Source organism: Geospiza fortis, unplaced genomic scaffold (genome assembly GCF_000277835.1).
Source record: "Geospiza fortis unplaced genomic scaffold, GeoFor_1.0 scaffold366, whole genome shotgun sequence".
Lineage (NCBI taxonomy): Eukaryota > Metazoa > Chordata > Aves > Passeriformes > Thraupidae > Geospiza > Geospiza fortis.
In genome coordinates, this window is record NW_005054342.1 from 4,863,417 (window position 1) to 4,887,709 (window position 24,293).

The 24,293-nt window shown below is 37.5% G+C and overlaps 1 protein-coding gene across 1 annotated transcript in view; it reads left to right on the top strand.

Moving 5' to 3' along the window:
* The window catches only part of OCA2 (OCA2 melanosomal transmembrane protein), a 161,529-nt gene that overhangs the window by 15,613 nt on the left and 121,623 nt on the right, over nucleotides 1-24,293 (top strand). Inside the window, exons 2-8 of the mRNA XM_005422699.3 lie at nucleotides 6,457-6,555; nucleotides 7,164-7,352; nucleotides 10,756-10,813; nucleotides 11,679-11,751; nucleotides 19,927-20,084; nucleotides 20,572-20,654; nucleotides 20,997-21,150. Of these exons, the coding sequence (XP_005422756.1) occupies nucleotides 6,457-6,555; nucleotides 7,164-7,352; nucleotides 10,756-10,813; nucleotides 11,679-11,751; nucleotides 19,927-20,084; nucleotides 20,572-20,654; nucleotides 20,997-21,150 (814 nt within the window). The remainder of the gene's footprint in view (nucleotides 1-6,456; nucleotides 6,556-7,163; nucleotides 7,353-10,755; nucleotides 10,814-11,678; nucleotides 11,752-19,926; nucleotides 20,085-20,571; nucleotides 20,655-20,996; nucleotides 21,151-24,293) is intronic.

The following is a 24,293-nucleotide window of genomic DNA, read 5'->3' on the forward strand; positions in this document are numbered from 1 at the left end:
GGTAGTTCTTTGGACCTGCTGTATCCCTGTGGTCCTGCTGGATTCTCATGAAATCAGAGCTGACTTGTGCTTCCATCCCCACCCCATCCCTGCTCCCTTGTTGGGTGCTGTGGGACAGGCTCTGGTTGGGAAGATCATGGCCCTGCCAGACCCACGGCCAGTCCCTGCTCCTGGCTCCCTCCCACGGGCAGATGGACCTCATGATGTCCTGACATGAGAGCAGAAAATGTGTGGAGAACGCATATTTTCCTCTGAGGTAGAAATGTTTCATGGCAGCTTAGAGGTTAAGTCCTTTCTTTTATCTTCACCCACTAGAGTGAGGTCAGGGTCTGTTTATTACCCCGCAATGTCTTATTGATGGAGACCTTCCCTGACAGAGGCAGGCAAAGACTCTTGAGGTAAACAAATTACCAAATTGTTGAGATACCCTTTTTTTTTTTTTTTTCAGAGAAGCACAATAACCCTACAAAGCCTGATTTGATTTTAAAACAGGAATCACACGAAGCACTCTATTTTCCGGGCTATTTTTGGACTTGAAATTGCCATTGAAGAACACGTTCACTTTCTAAATCAGCAGAAATGAATGAAGCACGCACATTGTGTGTGCTCTAGCTAAGGAACCATTTCCATCTAGGATAAGCTCAACACATATTTCGCTACACGTTTCTTAAGCCTGTTCTTTAATTGCCTGGGGTCTTGGCATGGCATATGTTTCTCAATTTGGAATAATAGAACCATTTAGGGTGAAAAAGACCTCTAAGATTATCAAGTCTAACAGCTTTCCCAACACTACCAAGTATACCACTAAACCCTGGCCCTATCTACATGTCACATCTACATGTCATTTAAATACCTGAGTTACCTGCTGGTAACTCAGCACTTATCTGAGCAGTCAGTTCCAATGCTTGATAACCCTGTTTGTGAAAAAAATATTTCCAAACAGCCAATCTGAACTGTCCCTGAAACAACTTGAGGCCATTCCCTCATGCCCTGTCACTTGTCTTCTGGGAGAAGAGACCAATGCCCACCTCACTATGACCTCCCTTCAGGCAGGGAGAGATAAGATCTTCCCTGACCTTTCCTTCTCCTTTTCTCTGGACTAAAAAAACCACAGTTCTTTCAGCTGCTCCAGACCCTTCACCACCTTATTTACTGTTTAGATGCATTCCAGCACCTCAATGTCTTTCAAAATAAGACCTGCTAGTTGGCTGTACCTCTCACAGTGTCATGCTGTCAGGCAGTGCCAGCCCTTCAGGATCCCTCTCTGGGGATCCCTCTGCAGGATCCTGTACAGTCCTGTCCAATAGAAAATTTAAAAAGTAAAAAATAAAATGAGTCTGTATTAAATAATGCTTTCATTGCTCATTTTTTCTGACATCTTAGTGGGGCATGGGTTTAAAATTTCTGGAGGTTATTTGGTGATTTGGTGAAGCTACATAAAGAAGTCATCAGGAAATATCTAGAAACTGTTTCGAGATGAGAACTCTGGAGTCTTTGATCCTTCTCTTGCCACACTTGATTTGTGATGGGTAGTCATAACAATTTCCTCATGGTGTGCTACCTCTGAGGAGAAATCGTCACAGAGGATTGTGTCTTTGTGTGGGCACATGTATATGACAAAGTTGTCAGGTGTACATGTACACCTGCTTAGTGCACAGTAAAGGTTTAAGAGGTGAATGCTTTGATGTTGGTCAGCACAGTTTGTACCACATAACTGTTCCCCAAAAATGGACTTTATCAGAAAATCACAAATACCAATTTGGTGGGAGAATGTCTTAAGCGCCATCAAAAGCTGGTCTGGGGATCTCTTTCTTTGTGGCTTGTGTTTTGTTTTGTTTTTGTTTTGTTTTTACAGTTATGGTGAGAGTAATTAGTTCAGTACATATGATTTGTATAAATGTTTTCTATTTAGGGAATATGAAGCTTCTGAAATAAGACTTTATTCTAAAAGAATGTAGTAATGATAAATTAAGCTCATGCTGTTGTGACTAGTGTCCTTCATGATTAGTTATCTCTCATATTTTTACTCTGGACTTCTTTTTTAGGAAACTTTGGTTAGTTGTTGTACTTGTTATAAACTCTTGGGTCAGTAGTATTCTTAAGCTTTTGTTTAAGAGGTAACCTCATTCACAGAATTCACAGAATCACAGGGTTGGAAGAGGCCTTAAAGATCATCAAGTCCAACCCATGCCCTAACACCTCAACTAAACCATGGCATTGAGTGCCATATCCAGTCTTTTTTTAAACGCATCCAGGGATGGCGACTACACCACCTCCTCTGGCAGACCATTCCAGAACTTTATCACTCCTTCTGTTAAAACTTTTCCCTAATATCCAACCTATATTGGAATGTGTCAGCCTTGACGCAGCTTGAGACAGTGTCCTCTGGTTCTGTCAGCTCCTGCCTGGTGAAAGAGACCAACCCCTACCTGACTACAATCACCTTTCAGGAAGTTGTAGAGAGTGATAAGGTCATGCTTGTAATGGTTTTAGTTACTAGTTTTGAGTCAGATTACTAATTCAGGGAAGCATCCTAGCTCTTTTTTTCCCTGAAGAGATTCTGCTTTTAACTTTTTTATAAAATGAAATTTTTAAAAAGTTATGGTAAAAACTGTTGATGTTCTTACATAATATATATACTTCTATATTCACCTCTTCAATTCTGACCAAATCTTTCCCATGGAAGTGAGAATTATTGCTTTCTGTTTTCACAGAAATTGCTCCCCAAATGATAGTTGTGTGCACAGCATATCATATGGGAGATGAAGGATTATATAGCTGATATTCAAAATGTATCTTTTTTATTATAGGGAATGAAAGCAATACATTGTGTACCATGATTAATCTTTTCAATACAGGGCTAAGTAATAGGTTCCAGTCAGATCTAGTGATTATTTTAAGTGTTTGCAGCCTAACTAGGATGAGCATGATTTTTTACTTGGTCAGGCTCTTGTAGGATGTATATTTCTTTTGGTGTCCTTTGCTGTAGTGCATTTGGGTTTGAAATGTTGCTTATGGCTGAACATCAGGGCCCACCACAAAGTCTTCATTTTCCTTTTGTTTAAAATTTCAGGTGTAAACACCATTAGGAAATGCCTGAAAATGTGGTCAGTGTGCAGGTCTAGGGGTTGACAGCAGGAAAGTATCACCTGCAGGTAATGGGAAGAAGACTTCGTCAGCCACCATCTCTGACTAATGTCTGAGGACTCATCAACCCATCAGTGGGAGCAGCTGGAGCCTCTCACATCTCTTCCTTTCATCCCCTGCTCTCACTGTACCTCTCCAGAAAGCCAGTTTGACCACCTCAAACTATTCTATATTTGATGTAGAAAATGCTAATGAGTTTTGAGACTGAACTGTGAGAGAAGAACTGTGAACACAAGTGGTGTCCAGCTTACCAGAGCCTTGCCTGCAAATCTAGAGTGGTCTTTTCATCCTGAGAACAGGCCTACCCACAATTGGTTAATGAGCTGACCTGGTGATTAGCCTCTTGGTAATGTTGCTGAATTGCTCAGTAGAGGTGGATTGCACTCCATTTTAGCATATGGATATAAGCAAAGTTTCTAGCCATTTGTTCAGGAAGAAATATTCAAAATGTGACCCAACCCCAGTTTTTAAAATTTGTTACATTTTGTTTTGTTTCCTATTTACACAGCTTCCCAATTACCAGCTACTTGCAGGGTTAAGGAGCACTAAGAATTATGCTAAGATGGTTTTTGAGCTCTGCAGACTTCCTCTATCAGCAGGTGGTCTTTGGGCCTTCCTAGGTTTTGGTTGCAGATGATCTTTTATCTTTGGATTAAGTGGATGATCAAATTGCGCCTCCAGCATCTCTGCAGAAGTATGATGGGCACAGAGGGGTTTCTGCTAGGCTCTCTGTTCAAGGATTACTTTCATTTTTATAGTCCCTGCAATTTTTTAAATGATGTTTTCACAACTTTTCTTTCTAGAGCTTTCAGCCTGCAAGATTCCTTTATGCCCTAATTAACTTTGCTGTTTATATTACTCTCATTCTCTAATTAGAGTAATCACATCATGGGGGAGTTGAGGCTCTTCTGCTTTTTCTCTAATTATTTTTGTTTTGTCAAGCCTGGCTGTTTCCTGCTGCTTATTCTTGTCCATGTGTTTTTATTCTCTGCAAATTGTTGTTGTCATGTACTAATTGTTTTTACTTTATCTGAAGACCTTTTCCTTTTTTTCTGTCTTCGTCATTCTTTGCCATCTGTTCAGCTCCATAGTTCCATTTAAAAGTGACTGGACCTATACCAGCAAGTGGGGATAACAAAGTGTAAGAAGAAAGTGAAGGCGATATCTAAGTGAAGGTGATATGTTTAATTAGCATTCTGGATTCTTCACCTCAGGTTCTGTCACTTAAGCCATCTTTCACCTGACCTTTATACTCCTTTTCTCGTTGCCATTCCTGTGGTTGCTTCGCCCTTCAGCACTTTTTGCAAACTGGTTATTCACAGTAGTGGTGAAGAGCTGCTGAGGTGTGGATTGTCAGTGGATATACATATGCCTATGTAACATAAAGCGATGTTGGCGTCAGCCCCTAACAATTAGAAGAGAATGGAAGTTTTTATAGAAAGTGTCTGGTTACTAGTCTCAGATTTTACACATTCCAGGAGGAAAAGAACAAAAGGAAGTGCAGAAAGGTTAATAGTGTGCACAAGGTGAGGGAAGATCAGAACAGCATATATTATGTATCATTTGAAGCCTTTTTTTCCTGTGGAACAAGTGACATTGTTGTGTTTAAAAGCAGAAACAGTAAGTGGTCATTTCATTAGTCAAATTTCTGAACTCACACATTCAAAGTCCACCATCAGAATTGCTATAAAAATTACCCCATTTGGATGCAGACTTTGAGAATAGTGGGATGTTGGGATTAGCCAGAAGTGTATCAGCAATTATAAAAATTACCCCATTTGGATCCAGATTTTGCGAATTGGGATTAGCCAGAAGTGTATCAGCAATGCATGTGAGCGCACATTTAAAGTCCTGATAGTGTTCCTGCTATACCTATGGGTTCCATTTTGTAAAAGCTCTAGGTAGCCTTTTACATTGAAAGCTATGATGAGATTGGAAGAGTACTTGCTTCAAAATAACAGTTTCTCCACTTAGACTTTCTTCTGTGTGAATTGTATTCTCCTGCTTAAAAAAGGAACACTTTGATAGCTACAGATTATGCAATCATCTCTTCACAGAGGAAGTGTCAGTACAATGTAGCACCTGAGTTGTAATCTGTCCAACTTTTGACATGAGGTATTGGGTAATTGAATCTCTCTAACTCTTTCATTTTCTTCAGTTGAGACTGAAAATATGTGACTTACAGCAGAGTTTGAATGAGTGCTGTGGCCATTCAAGGCTGAAATAACCATATCCAATTGCTCTGCACCCAGCACATCTTCTGACTGAAAACACTACTGAACAAACAAGGCAAAGCAGTACTTGGAGGTTTTAATTTTACAAACTCAAAGTTGAGACACAGCTCTACAAATTGCAAGAAACTTCGTTGTGTTATAAATTCAAATACGCAAAACCTTCTTTTTGAGCTGTCCTTATAATTAGAGGACTGAATAACCAGTCACTGTTGTGTATTTATTTAGAAGTTGATGATTTTATAATTTCTTTCCCCTCACAGTCCAGCAATAGTGGAAGAAGTTTTGGGTTTCCTCTAAGTGTATTGAGGTCTGCATTTTGACTGTATGACTAGCATATTTCTTCGAGACTTTCTGGTGGTGGAGGCTACAATTTTGAATGGAAAAAATCTGAGTGTACCTGAATAATGTTGATTTTGATAGGAAATTTCTCTGAAAGAGCCTGGTCATGGGAGCATGTTCTAGTATGGCTCAATTATTTAGTCTCTACCTGAAGTCTACCTCAAAGCCAGACCTCTGTGATTGTGATTGTCTTCAGCTGCTTCTTAAGTTTGGGGATTTATACTTTACCAAAATCCTCCTCCACAATGCTAAGCTGCAATATGGCAAGAAGTAGCTTGCACTGTTTAATTATCTACAACACCAGGACCAAGACTTTACAGAAACCATTTAGAAGGGACTGTGCTGCAGAAATGCAGAAATGAAGTATGTGTATTTAGGTTTTCTTCCCTAATACCAAGACTACCAAGGTTGCTGTAGAGATTTGATTTAGAGATTTGTAGATGGCAATCCATGTCTCAAATAAGATTTATTACAATAAATGAATAAGTTCTTCTATTATCTCATATTTTATGAAGTATGCAAGTGTAAACTTATATGAATGAGTCCCCTGTGAGAATAAGGAGGTAACTACCATGACTAGTTCAAACTTAATAAATGAAAGCCCTAATTTAGGTCAACACCATTCTTAAAGAATATTTAACTAGTTAGATGGACTTGTAGCAAAATACTTTGTAGATCTTTAGTGAATCATTTTGCTGCAGACTTACTATTCTGTTTTTTTTTTCTCCCTCCAAAGATATCACTTCAATTTTTCAAAATTATTCAGCTCGAGGTCAAAAAACACTGTTTTTACAGAGAAGACACCACTACTGAAGGTTTCCTCAGAGGAAAGTGGGTGAGTTACTTTCATTTTACTCAAAATATTTTTTTCCAAATTTCTCTTCTGTTTAGTTGCATGTGGTTCTTTCTTATATCCTAACACCAAACCTGCTGGGAAATAAAGAGAAGAGCCGGGACTGTAAGCAGAGAATTACTCTGGAGGACCTTGGTAGCAGGGAAGGGGCTGAAAAAAGGGAATGGAAGGATGTAAGGTGTGAGCTCAGGGTCATTAGAGAACCCTAAGCATAGACAGCTGCAGGTTCTGTGCTCTTCTTTCCTCCATGCGCTGTTACATAGGTGCCCTGAAAGACACAGCAGAACTATAGGGAAGGTCCTCATGATGGAGCTTGCACACCAAATCCTGAAATACATCTCCCTGGTGCGTCAGAGAACTGGTACTCTCAGGTGCACCTAAATGTCATGGGGTCTTTGCTGTTGCTCCCCAGTCTACTCAGCTGTGTCACCAAGGGAACCTTGGTCTGTACTGAATAAATATTTTTCTATGACATTTTCCATAAAAATCTCTCTGAGTGAACGTAAGGTTCTGCAAGGTCAGTTGCATCTACTACCTGTTGAAATAAAACACTGTTTTGTTTTATTATGTTTACTGAAAATGTATGACAGGTTGCAGTGTATGGCTCTTCATAATCCAGATTTTACCACAGATGATGATTCATGGGACAACAGCTCTGCAGAATTTGAGCAAAGGTTTCAACTGGAAAGTGAAATGACAAGTTTTCCCAGATCTGCTTCTTCTGAGAAATATGAAATCTTGGACAACCTTCATGTCAAGTTCAATTTATCAAAGATGAGGTCTGAATTCAAACATTATTATTATTTTTTTAATTTCTGCATGTATTTGTTTTTGTGCATAGATATCTAGAATATTATTTTATGTAAATAATAGAATAGGATTCCATATTTAGACTGTATCTAGTTTGAAATTGATTATGGACTTTCCATAATGATCAATAGCCCCTTCTTCTAAGAAGAATCAATCATTTACCTATTTTAAATTTGTAATTAAATACCTTCTATATTGCTTTTAATATTTCTTTGAAACCATTTTTTAAAAGACCTGTGGTTGATTCCATAGCATTTTTTTCTTCAGTGTTTTGTTGCTTCACTTTAATTAAAATATGTGTGGGAAAGTTCTTCTGTAGTCATTACAGTAACTTTTCACATATGTACAAAGCAAAATATAACTGAGTATTTTTCCATCTTGGACAACATTAATATATTTCATTCTTTATCCCAAAGTAGTCATTTAGGGCTATGGCTGGAGGAAATTGAATCTGTTAATATATTAAAATATAGCAATATGATAAGAGCATAATTTCAGATTTTCTTGGGATATTTTTGCTGGGGGTTTAACTAGCAAACCCTTTAATCTTGGATACTAATTCCCTCTGGCCCTTCCAGAGGTTCAGTGCTTTTTCTAGTTTGTTTTGGTGTCTGTATATAGCTCTGCAGGGCTTTCATGGAGCCCAGCACTGCAGGTCCACATCTCCTTGCTGATCTGCAGTGCCTTTCCAGCAGAATGTCAGTGCGTCTTTTCCCAATCTGTATGTTGTTGTAGCTCATCACTTCACAATTGTTTTCTTCTCATTGTGCATATGGTTTTGTGCTCTCCCACTCTGCTGCTGAACAAATGGAGCAGGACAATTCCAGTGACTGCAATTAGTGCAATGTGAGCACATGCAATTAAGTTTGGCAGGTGTTTTTCTTCACAAAGGTATCAATTGGGAGTGTGAAATCCATTGTTCCCAGTACAGCATAGGTTTATAATCTGGGGAGGAGCAAGTTTTTCTGGCAACAGTTCCCTTGAATATTTTCACTGCTATAGTGCAAGCTGTACATGTGGGATCAGCTCCTTGGCTGCTGTAAATTAGCACAGTGCTGCTGAGATAACAAATGATGCTAAACTGCCCAACACCATATGCAGATCAGATCAAAAATCATTTGGCTTAGAAGAAGGGCTGAAATTCTTCATAGATTTATACTCCATGCATTTCCAACTGAAGTCAGATAGGATTGTACTGGAGGCATATATCAGCATAGGATTTGGCACAGGGCTTGTACTTGCATCACTGTGCCAGATTAGCACTGTAGGAAGAGACAGATTGCAAACCACGGGTGAGTCCAAAGCTGATCATGTCTCAAATGTAAGCTGTTAAAAATGCTGCTTCCCTAATACCAAGTGTCATGAAAACAAACAGACGGGAGGAAAAGACCCTTCTAAATTCTGCATTTATTAAAAGCATTTCCAAAACCTTGTTTTTATTACATCTTGCCAGCTCCTTTGGATGAGTTTCTGTTATTTACAAACAACTGGTTATTAATTTATAAATGCTTAATTAATATTTTATTTCACTTGTGTCTTAAAATCAGAAGGTTTTTAATAATAACTTTATTATCATAACTTGTAAGCCCGAAGTGCAAACAAAAAATATAAAGTACATAAAAATTAAAACAGTCTGGATTAAAATTTGTTAATTCATAACCTAATAAATTGTCAAAATTCCAGAAGGTAACTGTAATGTGATGTAAAGATGGATGGAACTGACCAGCGGGATAGAGGATCTATGAGTAAACTGTCACTAAGTATTTTCCATAAATTACACAATACCAAAAGATGTTATCAGTGATGAAGTGCTAATAAATGGCTTGTGTCATCATTCCTTTCTTTTCATGCCTGTATCACTTTCTTCCTCTCTCTGCCATCAGTAGATCAGGGCTACTTGGAATTTCTAGAAGAAACCACCTAACTGGCTTCCTTCTCCTCTTCCTCCTTCTCTAGATTTTCATCCTGTGCAAAGTTTGGGTAAAGTTGTTACCACTTGTATTAAATAGGGACTTTAGCCCCTTTGTACCAGTTTGTGACAACACATTTTTATTAGCTGCTAGTTTTTATTAGCTGCTGTTTGGAAAATTCTCGAGAAGGGGAAACTTTGGAAAACAATGTTTTTGAAAAATGGGTCTCCAGTAATTTCTGTTGCTTTTTGTCAATTAATTGATTTAGAGACTTATTTCCACTGCGATTAAAAATTATTTCTAAGATTCTTCAGACTATTCTGCTTTAATATTTTGTCCTGTAGCATCTGTCAATGCAGCTTTTTACTGCACTCTTTCTTTTTCAACTAATTATCCTGGTAACTTGAAATGTTTTCCTTCTTGCTTGTCATCAGATTTAAATCAAGCCCTGCATTTGTCATTCTGTCAGAAAACCAAGGTTTGAATGTTTACTTTAAAAAACCCCAACAGAATAGGAATATTGATGTTTCAAAATGAAAATATGTAACGAGGTCAAACCTACATAAAGGCTTCTGTAAATTAAGGCATCAGCATAACATATTGATGGGCAGTCAGAAAATTTTTAGATGAGTTGTCTTTTGAGTAAAATTTAAAAATGGTTATTTAAAATGTTAAATCTTAAGATTTCTTTCTCAAGACCATGCATCTTCAATATCCACATTTTAATTTAGAGTTATTCTTGCCTAACCCACTCAGTAGTAGGCTTGGACAATTCAGAATATTTTGTAGCATCTCATTTCCAGAACAGGACATTCCTCCAGTGAGCACAGGCATGCCATGGGAAAAAAATGAATCAGTTTTGTTAGTAGATTTATGCTCATGAAGTATATTTGGTTTTAAAAGATACTGCTAAACCCAGAAGATTCTTAAATCTTGTTCTTGTCTTCAAACTGCGTTTTTAAATAATACACACCCTGAAAAGTATAAGTCCAGTTTTGAGGAAGTCGCTCATGATGCCATCTGTCTAAGGAACAACCTGTGTTTTCAGCAAAGCCCTGCCACCTCCCTGTGACAGCAATGCTCCTTTGTCTCTCTGGGAGAGACAAGAATCACCTGAGGGGGATTAGGCTCTCCCAGGGGCCTGCAGCAATAGTGGACAAGTGGTTCCAGGATCCAGCACCAGCTCATTCTGCAGCCTTCCCTTAGATTTTCCAAGGGGCAAATCCTCCTTTGTGTGCACTGAGATCCATCTGTGAGCAGAGCTGCTGCAGGAGCCCTGATGGTCATCAAGGCTTCCCAAACCCTTGCTGACCTTTCTTTGTGGTGTCTGAACTCTGATGTGATGTACTATCACCCATAAGTGCTTACCATGATGTTTCTGAAATGTCAGAGCCGTTAAGAGAATAGAAAAGGTTGTTCTTAAACTAGCCAGATAGTAAATACGTGTTTCCTTCTGTTTCAGATGCTGTCTAAAATTCCTGAAAGTTTCAGGCCTCTTTATCTTCGTAGTTGTCTGCTCTGTAAGTATTGAATTTGTAGTCTTCCCCTGGCCTCCACTTCTACAGAATTAGTTCAAAATGAGCTATGATATTTTCTCTTAGTGCACAGAAAATGTCTTGAGGCAAAAACTGACAATACTGCACAGGGCTTCATGCCTAGTCATAGTCCTATTTGGTGCACTTGTCACCTCTCAGGACAATGTGGTTGGGCAAGCAGTTGATTTGGACGAAGAAGCAGCTGAAGCCCAAATTTGTAGGTCCCTTAAGGATGCTTGTTGAATTCAGGATGGATCTTTTGATCCTGACACCTGAGGAACGCTCATAGGGAAAGCTGTGCTTGGGAGGATGCTGCAGCAATGACAGCGCTTCACAGTGTCAAAGGCAGAAGGTGATGGGGAGGTTGGCATCTCCTTCGGGTGGCCAAAGTGCTGCCCTCCCTTAGCAAAATCTTCAAATTCAGCAAAATCTTCAACTGAAAGTCTAGAGAAAAATTTTAAAAAGTTGGAGTTTATTTTTCTAGTGGCTGTGAGGAATTCCTTTTGGGGTAGCAGGGCTTCTGTGCCAGGAAGAAAATAGATGACACTCTGCATTTCCTCAGGCATGGGTGCTGCTTTCCAGACAGATCCTGAAGGTTGACCTAAGAGACATTTTGAAAAAGTGCATAAAATATGTGACTTTGGCTGTAAATTAACCAAAGGAATATTACTTACCCTTGTTAAGTATCCCAGAGATGCTTTTCAACTGTGGTGGAATTATACTTAAAAACACTGAAACAATCTCACAACTGAATGTGGAAAGAGTCTTTTTAAATATTTGAGAGAAGTTTAGCAGGTCTTTGGCAGTTTTTGTGTTACTAATGAGTGTTTATTTTTTATCCTTGCCCTAGATTTTATTTGGCATTTATCCAGATCAAGGTATGCCCTGGCAGATGTTGGCTGTATCGCCTCTGGAAAGCTTCTGTATCCTTCTTTCATTGGAAAAAAAGGGATCTGATGTTTCATTGATAAAGTAGTTGAAAGGGTGTGTATTTTCTGTCTTGTGCCCTGAGAGGACAGGGTGTTCTCAGAGCCTTGGCTGCATTTGGACTTGTCCTTGACACTGGCCCAAGTACTCCCTCTCCAAGTTGTACTGAATGGCACCTGTGTGGGGCCAAGCAACTGTTTAGGAGAACAAGCAATAGAACAACCCCAAATAAGAATTACTCATCATAGGTCAATACAGATCTGAATGTGACAAGTCTTTGAGGGTTGAACATTCAGTTAGTAAACAAACAAAAACTTTTACAAATCAGTTACATTTATTCTTTTCTGTATTTCTAGTTAAATCAGTCTGGTCTGAAATCTACTTGACTCCTATTTCACTAGTGTTAAAAGAAGATGCACCTATAGATACATTTCACAAGCTCCTGCAAGGTCCCTTGTTTAGAAAAGGTGCAGTAGTTTTTCATTTTTGAGATGCTCTGTTCTTCTATATAACTGGTCAGCTCCATAGCTTTGGGCAGTGAGAGTCCATTTTAAATAGATTTAATTATTAGCATTCTCACTGTCACCAATAATGACACTATATAATGCACTAATTAGTAGGGTAAATGAGGAAGAAAATGTTACTGCTTTAGGGCACTTTATAATTAAAAGTTGAGATTGCTTTTTGGATGGAAGCAAATGGACTTTTAGTAGGACAAATGACAACTTCAGCTGTAAACTCCCATCAGTATCCTGTTCACATCAGTGTTTTTGGTCCTTCTTGAAACTGTTGTTGAAAGCTCCTATGGTGGTATAGTGTGGTGTTGAACAGCACCACAGCTGTCACAGCCTTATCTGCCAAAAGAGGAAGAATTCAAAGTGGGTCTTTAAGCTCAAGTTTTAGTCAACTGTTGTAGCATAAATTGAGGATTTCCTCTCTTTTCAGATTTGGGTTGGACTCATAGCTGCTGCATTGTACAAATTAGCTCTGCAACCAAATAATCCCTTTGTTTCTGGGAACTGAATTTGGTACTGGGATTTTAGATAAAGAGCTGTTCCTATATTTCACATTTTACCTATCATGTCAGGACACTTTGGGACAAATAGCTGTCAGACAGTCAGAATATAGCATTTCCATTTCTTACTTGACAAGCCCAAAGCTAAAGCTTTTTAGTTTGTGTAACATGTCTTGAAAACTAGATATTCTGTCTGCTATCTGATGTCACTGAGCTGGGCAAAGTGAAAGGCAAGCCACCCAGCAAAGCCAAGCTTCTTTTTCAAGGTGATGTAGTAATTCGAGCAGAAGAGTCAAGGAGAAAGATTGCCTTTCCAAAAGAGTTTTGTAAAAGGCACCAGCCACCCTAAATGTCCTCTTACTGTTGCTGTCAGTCTCCATTTGCCCAGCAGTAAGTTCATGTGGTTGTCTTCCACTTAATTGCATAGTGAAGAAAGGATTCCCCTTCTTGGCTAGGCCTAGGTAACCATTCAGACAGCAGTGCTGAAGATGCAATTTCTGCTGGCTGACAGATTGCAGAACTCCCAATGGACACTATGGGCTACTCTCTGAATGACTTCACGACTTGAATGGTAGGTTTGCAGGTGTGCTGCAGCAGTCCTTGTCACAAAGCCCTTGGAGGATTTCATATGAGACTTTGGGTGGAAAATCAGTATCTTAGCTCGTATGATCCCAAAATATGTAAATGAGCACACTTTACCTCTTGCTTCTGCTTCAAAAGCTGTTTAGAAGTATTGAATAGGTACTAACCACTTTTTTTTTTTAACTCCTTCCTCTCAGTTCTGTTTGTTTCCAGAAATGCCCAAGCACACTGTTGGGTTATGAGTGTGTGCTCACATATACAATGTATCTCCATACACTAGAAAAGTCAAAACAAAGTGTGAAATATTTTTAAAATCAAATTGAGTGATTACTTTTGGACTTCATCTCCTTTGTCATCCTGATGTCACCTGTATTTTTTGTTTTTTCTGCCATAGCCATGAAATCTCAGATTTGTTTAGGGGCAGGACTTTCCTTCTCTGGTGCTGGGAGAGGCCTTCATTAGCTGGTGTGGAGGTGACCTGCTTTTCAGATGAGATCTCTATGTTGCTATACCTGTATCTCTGATTTGGTTTTACTCTAGCAGTTTTTCTTCCCATTACCTTCTTTATTATTAGCCCATGTGTATCTCCCATGGCTTTGTTCATCCCCATGCATACAAATCTGGCATGTAACACTGAGGTATGCTGGCTGCAGATTCTGGAAACAACATCTTGCCTCCTATGAATTAATAGAAGCTTTCTGAGTCTGTAATTTTGTGTCTGGCTGTTTTTTTTGGTGTTTTTTTTTTTTTTTTTGGTTTTTTTTTTTCCAATTTTTTTTTAATACTGATTTCCGTATAGGCACCAGGCACAAATTCAGTTATTTTAGTATAGCTTTTCAAAATATTGGTAATGTCTCTCTTTGAACATAAATTCTTGGGATTTATTAGTTTTTAAATCCTAACAGTCAACTCTATAATACCGGAAAGAAGGAAGTTTATACTGAAGCCTGACTTGAGGACACTTTCTGCAGGAAGCAAGATTCAATGTCACTATTGATGTAAAATGTGTGAAGCATTTTCAGATCTTTTGTTCAAAGGCTGTATGTTAAGGGGAGAACATCTTTAGTTGTTAAGATGATAGAAGAAGAAATATAGAGTCTGTATAAATTTAAGCATTTCTTTGTTTAATTACATGTACCTATTCTAAGACATGAACATTCTTATTTTTTCTTAACTCTTTGGCCATTCAGACCTTCAGGAAATGTCTCTCCATTAACTGGGTGATCAAAGAGTGAATGAGAAATACTCTTATTCTTCACAACTTACATACATTTTCAGACTTGAAAATTTTTCTGAAGTACTAAATATACTTTGTGTTCATTCTTTTGTTTCTAATAACTACTGCTCTGATCTAAGCAAATGTCAAGCTTTTGTCCAGCAATAGGGAATGGACAACTGGAGCAGAACTAGACACTCACTTTTTGACTTGAACTAGGTTTTATGAAATTAAAAAGTAATTGAGATTCATCATGCTTTTAAGGAATCATGCAAACTGTATGCTATTTCACTGTAATTTAGAGAAATGTCTGTCTCCCTGATACAGTGCCTTCTTTCTTTCACTGTATCTCTTACAGTTACAGCTATTTCTACACTTCTCAATAGTAGAAATATTTTATTTTTCCAAAAATGGTAAGTCTTTAGCTCATTTCTGTGCAATGGATCTCACACCTATCTCACTGAAGTGTTTCTATCTTTACTCTGTCCCTCAGAAACAACCTTTTCTTCCCTCTCAACATTTGTACTTGCACCCAGTCATGTTATAGGTGAGGAAAGGTTAGATCAGTGCGAGCAAAGCAATTTCATTTTGCTTTTTTGGACTGATTGTCAGAAATTACCTGGAGAGTGGACTGTAAATTCTTCCTGAGTCTGGCCAAGGATGTTGCATTTTTGTAAATATGTTTTAAAGTCTTTCAGTCCTGATCTGATTATCTGACTGTTTAGGTGTTTGATGTCTCCGCAGTTAAATTTTTTGAACAAAGGATGACATTTTGAAATTTATATATTTTCACAGCACCCAGCATAGAGAGTTTCTTACTCACTTGCTCTTTATGTTCAAAATAAAACTCAATAAAAGTACATAACCTGAAGTCACATCTGAATGTGTATCTGCTTATTCCAAATCAGACAAAACCAGAGATATCAAACTGACTAGACAGGGGCCATTTTCATGGATGTATTTCCATTCTCTCCATGAGAGATTTTATCACTTCCAGTCCAGGATTAAGATCTCAAATTTAGAAAGTAGAAGATGTATCTCAATAGTAAAAATATGTTGAATTTTAAATAATAGGCTAGATTTCTCTTTTCTTTGGATTCAGTGGAACTATTTAGAACAATTCCACATATGGATGAGGAATCTCTAGTACAAACGGACTTAAGACTCCTTGTTATCAAATTCCTTGCTGAAGTTGTATGAGTTTGAATGATTTCTTAATGAATTTGTGTTATTGGTGCGACTGTTGGAGCAAGGAAAGGTCACTAGAAAACTTGTAATCATGCCATGACCATTAGTGACATGGTAAACAATATTTCCCATTCCCTATGCAAGAGGTGTATATATAGAAAGAAGGATTGTGAGGCAAAGAATATAGTTATATTGCAGAATTTTCAGCTTCCTTGAAGGTTCTTCTCCAGGGAGCATAAATTAATGTAATTAATTACAAAACCTCTCTAATCCCTTTCATTCTTTTCCCCCTTTGAATATTTTCTTATTTTGTAACTCTAGTTCACCGCTGGCAGACTCTCCTCCATAATTTTTACTTGAAGAAAGCATTTAAAAATTGTTTCTGTTTTCGATGTTGTTGGAAATGTACTAAGCCTTTAGGCCTGCAGGCAATGTTCAACCTGTTAAATAGATGGATGAAGACCAGGACCACGTGCAGAGGCAGCCAAGAAGCAGAATCTCAAGACACAATTGATAAAATGCTGTAGAAATTAGTTTGTTACAGAACTTAAACTGATGGAGCAGAGAGAAAGGATGTATCCAGTGTAGACAATAATGAATCTGGATTACTCACACTCAAAAAAGGAGGAAAATAAGAAGTTCTTAGAGCATTCATCAGATGGGGAAGCCAATAGGGACAGAGAAGTGTGTGGTTTAACTTATGTTATGAAGGGATGATGTAGAAAAATCCTCACCAGAGATGAGAACAGGGATAGGAAATGAAAAAAAGAAAAGCACAAATACCAATGCAGAAATAATACCAGTTAAGGACAATGCAAAAATGTATGCTAAGATCCAGGGAAAAGGCCTTTTCTAAAATGGTGATATCCTAGAGAAACTAGCATAAGTGACTTGGTCATAAATCAGGATAAATGGAGTATAACTACCTCAGAAACTTGAAAAGTAACCCATAGACATAGCATACTCAAGGTCCATTCTACAGTATACAGAAGAGGATATACAAATAGATATTAAAGAAAGCATAAAGTCAGCCATCTGTGTGCAAATACAACAGAGAATCTCTGTCAAACAGGGCTTTTTGGCTGCCTCTGTACATTCTGAAATAATTACATGATGGAGAGTAGAGCAGGGACTCGGTATTTTGGGGACTGACTCAGCTACTCCTGAGTTAGTCATCCTAGGCTCTCGTTACAGTTAATAGAGAGAATGGATGTTCCTCAGGAGCAGTTATTCTCACCTTCTTGTGGTAGTCCAAAATGAAGCCATAAATTCCATCTTACAAGCACCTTTTCATCACTGATTTTAGGGAAGCAACCATCAGATGCAGATGTCCAAAGTACAGGAGCAGGAACTGTGGTGAATGAGCACCAGTTTAAATGTTCAGCCACTGCATCCCATTCCATCATGTTGTCTACATAAGCCACATGAAAATAAAGTAACAGGAGGTGACAGTCACATACTCCCCAAAACCTCTTCAGAAAACCAGGATCAGGAAACACAGCTCTGGGTTCAGCTGGGAGCAGCAGACCTGCTCTGGTGCCAGCCACAGTGTAATGCTTCGCAGAGCAAACACAGACCCAAATCCCTTGACGGGTTAATTCACAGCAATAATGAGATTTCAAGAATAGAACTGTATCAAAATGAAGCAGTTTAGCTGAAGTGAAATAAAAAATATCAGCTCTGTCCGTAAATCTCCCCAGGGGGATTTTTGCTTTAAAGGGGGACACTGGAGGACGCATTACAAAAGAAAAGTTCAGGAAAGGAAAAGCACGCTTAAATTGCAGAATCGAAAGGAGTATTAGAAGTAAAAAGAGAGTTTTCCCAAAAGTTGTCCATATCTGAATGATTAAAATTTAGAGGAAATCACATTCTGGCAATTTAAGGGAAACATAAAAACAAGGTAAGGCAGAACAAAAATATTCTGAAGTGCAGCTTCATAAAAAATCATATTTTTTTCATGGAAGCATGTCTGAAATTTTCTTCTGGTGTGTTATGATTCCACCTTTCATAAAGGCTGTGATCTGCTGCAGTGTAACAATGGAAGTATGACAGAGTCCCTAAATATTGTTTGGAAAAAGATAACTCTGATGGGATTTAAGAGCCTCTATGCAGACTGGTGAATGATGTTCTGTTGCACTTGCAATCAAAGGAGAACCTTTCTCCCTTTTTTTTCCTATGGCTCTTTATAATGGTTTTATAAGTGCACAGAATGGAATGGAAAAAGTATCCTTATCTGTAGAGGAAAAGAAGAAAGGAGCCACTCTTCTTGAAAATAAGGTTTAATTTTAGACATCCTTCCTAATAGCTCCTGAATGTGTCATCTAGGTAATTACAGGATTTATTTTAAAAGTATTGCTTAAAAGGAAGCTGCCATAATTATATGCACCTGAAGCTTTTCAAGACATAACGGGCTACATGCCTAGTGAAAAACTGGCTATTAAAAGTTGTCCCAAATTGTAGGGTTAATGACTTCAGGTGAGCAGACCTTTTAGAAGGTTTAATTAATGTGTCTAGTTAAAGGTAGGGATATAGGTCCTGTTGAGACTCCTATTATATATCAACTAGTGACACAGAAAAACTGTGATGCCAAATTGTATTTAAAACTTTCAGAAACAGAAGAGAACTGTTGTCATTTCTGTTTGTGTTTGCTAAGGATTGTGAGTGTAAATTCTTCAGACTGGATTTGTCTCCATGTGAGATAATTTTTTTTATCCTTTCCTGTGTGATTCCATTAAGCAAAGAGATGCTTGGGAGCTTAATTCTTTAATTAATGGCATGTGAGTGTTACTGGTGGTGTTTGCTCAGCTTGCCTTGCTAAGCAGGGTGGCATTTATATTACTTTGAATGCACTGGCTGCCCACCTGGTACCAGATCTAGGGTGGTTTTTTTTTGGTTACTGTGAGAGATTACTCTTTTGTAGATCCCAAAGGACCTCATAATCTCCCAAATCTTTCCCCATTAGATCCTGACTTAACATGGATGATCGTCCCTGGGGGTCACTGGAAGCAGGACAGAGTACATCACTGCCCTGAGTCCTCTAACTATCCTGAGGTTTTTTCTTTTCCTGTCAAAGTCTCATAGTTTTGAGGGCTACAAAGCATCTTTTTGGGAAAACTGTGTTGGTGGGTATATGATGTGGTACATTTTACTCTCTCTCTGTAATATTCTCAATAAAATATTTGATGTTAAAACTGAAGATGTTCAAGCATGTGATTAATGGAACATGTATGTGTAAAACTAAGGAGTTATTTTTGTTTGTTAGCTTTTTTTTTGTTTTATTGGTTATGCCTTAGCTTTCTACCTGTCACAGACAGGAGCAAAGCAATTACAATATTGCTCTATTACAGTAACAAACAAACTGTGGAGAGTTTAAAAGCTCAGGTTTCCTCCTTCCCTCCCTTCCCCACCAATCAAGCCACAGGAATGCTTTTTTCAACGGTGCCAGAAGTGGACTATTACAAATCTATGTTTTAAAAGCCCTAGATGTATTGGAACTAATAGAACCAGACTTCCAATGGATTTGTGGAATGGATCATGGTTGGCTGATCTTTCAATTATACTAGACTAGGCGTGTAGTTTGACCGTACCTTATGTGAGATATCTCAAGAAAAAAGAAGCAGATGAGGGAGCTGAGTGCAATAGAGTCTGTGAGTACTTCAGCTGAAAGGAGGTTGAAAATGTCTTTCAGATATTTGTAACAGTGTGAGCAAAACTTTGACCAAAAAGCAAATAATCAAACAAAATCCTCTGCACTTTCTACACTGTTTTCACCAGTACAAGTTCTGTGATGTTTAAATTGCTGAGCTAATGGTGTTGCCTTTCATGAGTACGAGTACTTACAGAGCCTTACTTCTCTGTCTCTCTGTGTATCTCTCTATGCTATTTTGAAGCTTTGATACATCCGGTAAAAGCACTGGTAATCCCAAAAGTCACTAGGGAAGATATTGGTTCTGAACTTGCAACTCTTGTTTTATTAGGAAACTTGGTCAAAACAGTACTACTTGGTGAGGAAGTAGACATTGGTTTTGTTTTTTTCAAAATTCCTGAAATTTAGCTGAAGAATGTATTTTTCAATATAATTTGACTATTTTTTTTTCCTGGAATTTGTACATCCTACACAGCCTATACTATTTTTACTGGATATTTGCACCTTAACAACTTTATTAATAGCTATGAATCTGACTGACTTTCATGATTCTGCTCTGTTAAAGTTAGATATAGGAGGCCCATTTGGGGCACAAGCTGTGGATGAGCAAACAGAGGAATACATTGTTGTACAAATCAGCCAGAGTGAAGACGCAGGATCAAGGAGGAGGCATCAGCAGCAGGTGATAGTCTTTAAATTCTCTTTCACTTTTTCTGAGAGGTGTTTTATAATTTATTTCCATCACCACTGTGTGGATTAAGTGGCCATGCTTCTTCTTGCTGCACAGTGTTTCACTTTCAGCATTAGAAAACTTACTGCAATTAAAGTTGCATTTTCATTTGCCTTTATAAGGCTTCTCTGGGCTTCCTGCATCAAAATTTTGTTCTCTATATTCAGTGCAAAATGTGTTTTGGCATCTTCCCTCTGGAGGACATCCTGGAGGTGTCTCTCACTTCATTGATTGAGTATGAGGACGATTTAGTTTGATTAAGCCTGAGCACCCATAACAAACCTAATCAGGGAGAACTGATTTAGGCTGATTTTATTCCTGACCCACAAAAAACCACAAAAATTGTCAGAAGAGAGAAAAATAGGAATAAAACCCTGTATCAGAGACATATCACTATCACTGACTTCTGCTAATATTGCTGAATATGACTCTCTTGCAGGTGGTATACAACTGGTCTCTACCCTTAAGTTCAAGAAGAAATCAGCAAATCTTCACAACTAGAACCTTTCAGATAGCAAACAGGTTGGCTAATAGACTGAAAAATGATGCATTTAAGGAGCAGTTTCCATAGACTTGACTAAAATAACATTTTAAAAATAATTATCACTGCATGTTTCAGAAAGGCAGGAAAGGATGACTCCTTATTGGTCTTTGAAAGTATTTACAAGACTGGTTTGTACTTGAGTTAATTTCTAAACAATGCTTTCTAGAAGGTTAGAGTTTGTTTGAAGATGTTTGAGGAGTTGCTTGCTTTTGTAAAGATATAACAAGTATATTAATAGGTACTCAATATAAAATAATGCACAAATAAAACAAAAGGTATTTCATTCCAGGAATAAACAAAACTTCTTTTTCTTTCACCAGAGGCACCATCTTCATAAACATTCAAGCTTTCCTGCAGGAGTCTGGAAGTGTTCCTCTCTCCATGAAGCATCAGTACCTTCATGCAAATATAGAGGCACAAGTAACAGTAGCATCCATCATCTTAGTAGGTGTCTACGTGCTGATCATATTGGAAGTAAGTCAGTGTTGTACTTGGATTTTATTTTTTTCCTTAAGCTGTAAGTGGAGCATGAGAAGAATTTTCAGTCTTGGGCTTTGATATAATTTTAAAATGTGTATATAACTTCTTCATGCACCATCAATGTTGCTAATGATATGAATAAGATACACGTGGGGAAATTGCTCTGCATTGTAAGTGATTCTGCCAAGTTCTTTTAATGTTACAGTGATCTTGTATATTTTTCTATTAGGTGCTATAAGTTTTCTAATATTTCAACAGAATTACAGTATTGTGAGAGTAAAAATAGGTCAGAATTGCAAAAAGTGTGGAAAATTTGGTTTAAAGTATTTTATAAGGTAAAAGAAAAAAAATCATTTTGTTATTTACCTTCTTTAAGGTGCCTCAAATTATGAACTTAGTGTACTTTCAACAGGTTAAAATGAACACATATTTTAATAAGTTCCTTTTAGGCATTCTTTAACTGTATTATTTGAAGAGGAAATTGAGCTTGAATTAATATGAAGTCAAGGGACCGGGAACTTTTAACATGCATTGCAGCAACATTACAAAACCTTGAGGTACTAAATCAAATAAAAATGCATTGCATCACACTAAGAATGGAAAACATATCATAAATAACACAGAACTCCAACTGAATTCTTTGAACTGAAAACACTTACTGTTATCTTAAAATGAATTGCAAATGGGGAGGAACACTTTTTAAAAAAATTATTTTTAATTCGTATGAGCATCCACACTGTCAATTCTCTGAGTTGAATCAGGCCTAATTTACATTAGTATGAAACTAAGAAATTAATGAAATCAAGTTTACAAGGTACTTTACAGTATATATGTCCAGCATGCTCATTTTTCTTCCACACCCATTGCATATTTTGAGCTTTTCACCCTGTTCCCCATTGAAATGGTAAGGCTGTAAAACTTCACCTAGTCAAATACCAATAATGGATGCACACAACACAGCAGATGCTTTAGACATTTAGATTATGTTGTTCAGCAATGATTATTTCTTTTGAAACCTAAAAATGCCTCTGAGTACATTATAAATGACCAAAGAGACATTATAATAAATGCAGAGGGGGATTGGACTAGATTTTTCTATAAATATGTGTAGGCATGCAGCACAGCCCCAAAATAGCTTAATACTTTAAAATGGAACTTATTTTTTTCAAAAAAGCTGATCCAAACAAAATTCCCTACCCCTAAACCCCCAACCCAAACTATGCAACCTTTTAGCAGTTGCAAAAACATCAGGTTTTTAATGTATGTAAAAGGGGGTTTTTGTGCTTACATCCTGAAAATCTGCTTTGGAAAAATTATTGTGGAAAAGGAAATAAAGACTTGAAACTGAAAAGCAGAGCCAGGGAAAGTGTTAGTTTTCCTGTTACCTTTAAGAAAAATACTTAAAACAACTCATTAAATTATTGTTTCTGTGAAGAAATCAAGGAAAGATTTCTATTCTTGGCTGAAAAATTATTTCTGCAAATTCAAAAGTAGGAATAGAGTCTCATAAGTAAACTTTTTTGAAATTTAGAGTATGGAAGGCCACATATTGCAGCATAATATTAGCTATTTTCTCCATAGCATCTATAGAAATGACAGATGCTACAACAAAAGTAAATTCTAAACTCTTTGTTTTTAAGTTCTATGGTTCCCTCGTGGATTTTTTGCAAGCAATGGATGCTAATATTGTTGGAATATGTAATACTGGCTTTCATCATATTCAGTATTTATAACTTCAGTGCCTGAAGTCCTGCTTTCTCAACACATTGCACTCTCTATCCCTTTAGCTGTTATCACTGTTGGAGAAATTAATGTTGCTGCAGAAACTAGCTCTTTAATTTTTTAAAGAGATAGATGTTAACTTTTGGTGTTGCTGTTCCCCATCTTTTATCAGTCTTTATTATTTTCCTGTATTTTATTAATTATTATTTGCAATACAGCTTCAAATTCAGTGGACATCCAAACCAGTTTTAGAGCTATGTTTTCTTTTAAAATGAAGAAAAAGGAAGCATTTTATCTGTTACAAATCACAAGAGCCCTTTTCCTCTTGCACAGCCCTTTTTTCCCCAAGCATGAATGGTAGATCTTGCTCACAGCCTCCTCATCCCCACTGCCCTCATGTTTTAATCTTTTCTTGCCCTTCTTTTGCACTTTGCTACCTTTAGTCACCAGGGACTGTGCAAAAGAGGCTGCAAGAGCTTCTGCTCCCTGCAGATAGAGGATGATGGGAGGAGATTGTCAAGTAAGAAGTTCCAGCTGGAAACTGAAACGCATTTACTGTAAACAGTTGTCTTCTCTAAACTTTGAAGCAGCTGTTTGCCTCCATGTTAGCATCAAATGTCTAAATTAAGCACCCCTCCTAGTCAGTGGAGGTCTCAGGATGTGCTATTCTTCAGAAAACAAGCTGTTGAACTTCATTTCTTCAGGCATTGATTTTCAGTGTTGTTTCTTTTGAAACTGATTCCATGTTATGTATTCATAAAAAACAAATATGTTTCTCATAGAATAAGATGCCCCTCTTCCTCTTTAATTTCCAATGATTTCTAGTTTCAGGCTTAACACAAATATGAGTATTTTCTTACTTCACAATTATGCTACTCTACCTCTGAAATTTTTTATATTGCGTTTGACTCCCTTGATCATGCCTTAGTTTTTTATTTGGAGTTTATGGACTATTTTCTCTTTTTTTTACCTTTATGCAGTTGTCTGTTCTTTCATTAGATGTTAATTCTCTTGAAAATTATTTTCTTCAAATATCAATCTGTTCCCTCTTAGCATTTCAGTCTCCTATTCCCTCCCCTTGTCCCAAAGGGGAAAAACATTCAGCTTCTTGTGGTGCTTCTGCTTTGATCTAATCTATACTATTTTATAGACTTGTTGAAAACCACAAAGTATTTAATTTTGTTCTTGAAAGCATAAACTGCACAGGAAATTCAGAAACCTGCATGTTAAAATAAGAAGGAAAGAGAGAGAGAGAGAAAGAAAGAGAGAATGAGAGAGAGAGAGAAAGAGAGAATGAAAGAGAGAGAGAGAATGAAAGAGAGAGAGAGAGAATGAAAGAGAGAGAGAAAGAGAGAAAGAAAGAGAGAGAGAGAAAGAGAGAGAGAAAGAGAGAAAGAGAAAGAGAGAGAGAGAGA